The sequence below is a fragment of the Myotis davidii genome, unplaced genomic scaffold (assembly GCF_000327345.1).
Source record: "Myotis davidii unplaced genomic scaffold, ASM32734v1 scaffold46, whole genome shotgun sequence".
In the NCBI taxonomy this organism is placed as follows: Eukaryota; Metazoa; Chordata; class Mammalia; order Chiroptera; family Vespertilionidae; genus Myotis; species Myotis davidii.
Window position 1 is genome coordinate 1,741,449 of NW_006383006.1, and position 5,707 is coordinate 1,747,155.

Consider the following 5,707-nt stretch of genomic DNA (forward strand, 5'->3'; position numbering starts at 1 on the left):
GTAGACAGAGTGAAAATGGCACTCACATTCTGCTGCTAACACTGTATACTGAAACAATCTTCCTAGAGCAACTCGGTAATAAGTATCAAGTCTTTATTTATAATTTCAACTAAATTTAGAACCAACTTGAGTGTTCAACAACCAAATGGCATATCCATATGATAATAATATGCAGACATAAAAACACTTATTTCCCAATCACACACCACTGAGATGACAGTTAACATTTCTATATATCATGATATAATTTTCTACAACACACACACACACACACACACACACTGCTTTTACTATAATAATGGGAAATCTTCGACAATATTTATCCAAGTGGGAAAAGTGAAGGGAATTTGTGTCATTCATCATTATCCATGCCTATGCAGTTTGAGGATTTTGATTCAGAAGTCCACTTCTGAAATAGATCATTTTATTTCTCATGGAGAAGATGAAATGAGAAAGTTCATTATGCCAAGTTAGGAAATCTCAAACACTTGCTAGAAAGAAAAAGGGAAGTATCTTGACTTATTTGTCTAACAGTTAAGTGTTGACATCAAGTATTTCCTGCATCAAAGCTAAATATATATTAACTCAATACCTGGCCTAAGATAAACTGAGTACATTCAAAGTAAGGTTTATGTTAGATTTGTATGTACCCACGGACAAAGACAATAGAGTGGTGAAGGCCTGGGATGGGGGCAGGGGATGGGCTAGAAGGGGTCAATGATGGTGCGGGTGGGGTCAATCAGGGAAAAAGGAGACATATGTAATAATTTAAACAATTAAAAAAACTAGAAAAAATAGATGGGGGGGGCCAGTATGGCACAGTGGTTGAGGGTCAACCTATGAACCAGGAGGTTATGGTTCCATTCCTTGTCAGGGCACATGCTGGAGCAGCTCAATCCCCAGTGTGGGGCATGCAGGAGGCAGCCCATCAATGATCCTCATCATTGATGTTTCTATCTCTTTCTCTCCCTCTCCCTTTGTCTCTGAAATCAATAAAAATATATTTAAAGAAAAAATAAATAAAGTTAAGCCACAGCCAGCTCAGTTGTTTGGAGAGTTGTCCCATATACCAAAAGGCTGTGGGTTTGATTCCCAGGTGAGAATTTAAAAAAAAAATTAATTAAAATCTTAAAACTGAAAACAAACAAACAAAAAAGTATACCAAACTAGACATAAGGCCACTGGGAAGAGAATTCAAATGACTTTAGAACCCAGGACATAATTATACATCCTTAGCAGGACATATTCAAAGCTCAAAATGAATTGCAAGGAAATCCTAAAATTCATTCAGTAGCTCTACCTTGTTAGTAATATTGGTATTGTAAAAAAAAAAAATAATGTGTAGTCAGAAAAAATATTAATATGAACTAATGATCACACATACACCTTACTTTCCTAGCTTATTAATCCACGAAAAGGGATGTAGGCTATAACAATAACACAAGTTCTACAGGCATCTAGATTTGGCCTCTATATATTATTTTCCACTAAAAGAAACCTCAGAGGAGCAGCTAATTCCAGGCTTAATGAAGAATGTTTATCGGGTAAGGCTGGCACTTCTTATTGTATCAGAAACAAGGAAGCTTTCAAAGACTAATGGGATCCCTATCAAAAGGATAAAGATAGAAACTACTTAAAGGGACTCCTACTGGCCAAAGTTGGGACAGTTTGACCATCAAAAAAACTACTGTATGTTAGTAAAACACAATGAATTTATAAAAATCTCCAAGTCCATAAATTTACTCAAAATAAAATCCACAAAATCCTTCATTTTTCACCACATGAAGTTATTATACCTCTTTACTCTGAAAATTTATAATTAAAAGGAAAAGAATTAAGCTTTTACTCTTTCTAGTACAAACCATATCCAAAGGAACCAAGTAGCAAAAGAAGAAAAAAAAAGCCAGCCAATAAAAAAAAAAAGGAAGAGAAGTCACAATGAGAAAAATCACTATTCTATAATATCTAATGAAATAATTAGGCAATGATCAACAGTGATACAAAACTATTGGGTGAGAAGCTGAAGTGAAACTGGATTATTTGCCAGAAGAAATATGTAATTTTATGAGAAGGATCAGGCTGTCTCAACTTTAACCCAGTGATCAATTTTAGCATCACTAATAATAGGACAGACATTACATGACTACTGATGTGATGTGAAGCAATATGAAGCACACAGCATTACCTCTAAAGCAGCGGTCGCCAACCTTTCAGACCTCACGGACCACCAGTGGGCGACTGCTGCTCTGAAGTATTGTAAAATGCATAATGTGTGTTATTTATCTTATTTTAGCAAAAAATTGCCAAAACCGGTTTGGCTCAGTGGATGGAGCGTCAGCCTGTGGACTGAAAGGTCCCAGGTTCGATTCTGGTCAAGGGCATGTACCTCGGTTGCGGGCACATTCCCAGTGGGAGATGTGCAGGAGGCAGCTGATCGATGTTTCTCTCTCATCGATGTTTCTAACTCTCTATCTCTCTCCCTTCATCTCTGTAAAAAAAATCAATAAAATGTATTAAAAAAAATAGATGAAGCAAATATGGCAAAATATTAACAACTGTGATGTGTATGATTATTCATTATGCTATTGATAACTGTGTTTTTGCTGAATATTTGGAACAAGATCAGGAATCTTGTATTAATTTGTTTGTTTTTTTCAAATAGAAATCACATTTAAATGATTCAAAAATAAAAACAATAAGAAGCACTTCCAACAGCATGGATGGAACTGGAGAGCATTATGCTAAGTGAAATAAGCCAGTCATAGAAAGATAAATATCACATGATCTCACTCATTTATGGAATATAATGAACAACATAAAATGATAAACAAAAACAGATCCAGAGACAGAGACAGAGAAGCATCGATCAGATCGTCAAACCTCAGAGGGAAGGTAGGGGAGGGTGAGGGTAAGGTGGAGAGATCAACTGAAGGACTTATATGCAGGTATATAGGCCTAACCAATGGACACAGACAACGGGGGTGAGGGCATGAGTAAGGGGTTTGAGGGGTAACTTGGGGATAAGGACACATATATAATAACTTAATCAATAAAGAAATTTTATAAATAAATAAATAAATAAATAAACGAACACATAGTACCTGGCAGAGAAACAGACACTTTTTATATGGCTGTGGTCATTACACAATTATAACTGTTCCCAAATGTTTGTGAAAACTTAAAAGGCATTCTAATACATAAAGTTTCTAGGTTTGGTTTTTGTAAAAACCACAAATTCAGTTTTGGGGTTAACTTATTGATGGTGTTCATTTAACGTCTTTACAAAACCCCTCAAATTGCAAGGCGGTATCTGTTGCCTGTTAAGACACTGTACTACTGATGTGAGAGTTCTATATTTTAGAAAATCAATAGTACTTACCCTCTTTTTAATTTCTTCTTGCCTTTTCTTCTGTTGCCGTTCTTTTTCTTTTATCTTCTCTGTTATTTTTTTCTTTTCTGAAATTTTTACTTCTAAAAGTAAAGAAAATTTTTAATCAATTATTTTGAATATTTTCCAGTTTATGGATGAGACAGACATGATACTTGTATACTTCAAGAAGCCAACCCCCTTCCAGCTCCAATTTCATATGGTGATTTCTTGGCAAATAAGAATGGGAACGTTCTGGAACTCTTCCTTTTTCCTCTCTAACCCGACCCCTAAGATCCAAACACCTGCCTTCATATTTTCCCATAGTCCTTTAGGCAGGACTTAGATCATTCAACTATGATACCACACCCTTTACTCTCTCATAATACTAAAAAAAAAAAAGCATGTATCTAATCTAATTATGTTTTGAGATGAGAGAAGAGATGCAGGGAGAAGAGAATAAAGTGGGAATGAAAGGATGTTTGGTTTCTAAATACCAAAATTTTCAGTCTTGTGAGTTTTTTGTCATTTGTCTTAATATAAGTACCAGATACTCACCAAGACATAAAACCAAAAATGTAGAAACCCCAGTGGCTCACCTGGTTTTACTTCTGCTTCCTCTTTTTTTTCCTCCTCCTCATCATCCCAATTATCCTAAAGAAAAGAACTTCTATTAATAACTCTTGCATTTTTACTTTTCCATGTGAACTTTATTATCAACTTGTCTGACTCCACAGAAACATGCTTGTTGGTATTTTTTTGGTCCTGCATTAAATTTATAAATTAATAGTGGAGAACTGTCATCTTTTTTTTTTTAAAATATATTTTATTGATTTTTCACAGAGAGGAAGGGAGAGAGATAGTTAGAAACATCGATGAGAGAGAAACATCGATCAGCTGCCTCCTGCACATCTCCCACTGGGGATGTGCCCGCAACCAAGGTACATGCCCTTGACCGGAATCGAACCTGGGACCTTTCAGTCCGCAGGCTGACGCTCTATCCACTGAGCCAAACCGGTTTCGGCGAGAACTGTCATCTTATGTTAAGCTGTTCACGCCAAGAAAAAGGACTATCTTTCCATTTGTTCAAGTTGACCTCTGTATCTTTCAAGGATTGGTTTAAAGTTTATCTTTTAGGTTTTGCACATTTCTCCTTTTATTTTATTTTTGCACATTTCTCAAGCATTTCATCTTCCATGTTACTACTGTAAATAGGGCTTTCCCCCCCCCTTTTATGTCCTCTAACTGGTTATTTGTGTATAGAAAAACTATTAGTTTTTGGTTTTTATTTTAAAGAGAAAGGGAGTGAGAAGGACACTGATTTTGTTGTTCTACTTGTTTATACATTCACTAGAGGCCCAGTGCACGAATTCATGCATGGGGGAGGGGGGGTCCCTCTAGGTGGCCTGCAGGGATTGGGCCGAAACCTGCAGTTCAACACCCACGTGCAATTCAACGCCACCTGCAGCTCCTACCTGCTGCTCCTGCTCTTCCTGGCCCCACTGTGCCTGCCATGGGCTCACACCTAATCCGTCCTGCATCTGGTGCCCTCCCAAGGGGAGTGGCCTGTGGGATCCGGCTGAAACCAGCTTTCCGACATCCCCCAAGGGGTCCCAGACTGCAAGAGGGCACAGCCAAGGCTGAGGGACCCCACCAGAGCACGATCAAGCCGGGGAGGGACCGAGGGAGGGTTCCAGGGTGTGTCTGGCCCATCTCGCTCAGTCCCAATCGGCCAGACCCCAGCAGCAGGCTGACCTACCGGTCAGAGTGTCTGCCCCCTGGTCATCAGTGCACATCACAGGGAGTGGTTGAGCAGCCTTAGCATATCATTAGCACATTACCCTGTGATTGTTTGGTTGTTCTGCCATTCAGTCTATTTGCATATTACCCTTTTATTATATAGGATTGCTTGTTTTTTTGTATATGCTTTGACTGGAGGTAGAACCTGCACCCTTGGCGTATCGGGGACAAATGCTCTAAACAGCTGAGCTACCTGGCTAGGGTAGGTTTTTGTTTGTGGTTTTTGTTTTTTTTTGTTTTTTAACTTTTTAATTGAATTTATTGAGTTGACAATTGGTTAACTATGTTAATTTTATAGCCTACCATACTAATTTACCACTTAGGTTTTTTTTGTGTGTGTGTTTTTTTTGTTCTATAATTTTTTTTAATTAAATCTTTATTGTTCAGATTATTCAGTTATTCCTCTTTTTCCCCCCATAACTCCCCTCCACCCAGTTTCCACCCCACCCTCCTCCCTCACTCCCCACCCACTGTCCTCCTCCATAGGTGCGCTATTTTTGTCCAGTCTCTTCCCCTTTCCCCAACAACCCCTTTCCCCCC

General features: G+C 38.1%; 1 protein-coding gene across 1 annotated transcript in view; it reads right to left on the reverse strand.

The window, feature by feature from the left end:
* The window catches only part of EIF3J (eukaryotic translation initiation factor 3 subunit J), a 25,715-nt gene that overhangs the window by 8,610 nt on the left and 11,398 nt on the right, over nucleotides 1–5,707 (reverse strand). The window contains exons 2-3 of the mRNA XM_006777995.2: nucleotides 3,967–4,021; nucleotides 3,380–3,471 (exon numbers count right to left, since the gene is read on the reverse strand). Coding sequence (XP_006778058.2) covers nucleotides 3,380–3,471; nucleotides 3,967–4,021 — 147 coding nt within the window. The remainder of the gene's footprint in view (nucleotides 1–3,379; nucleotides 3,472–3,966; nucleotides 4,022–5,707) is intronic.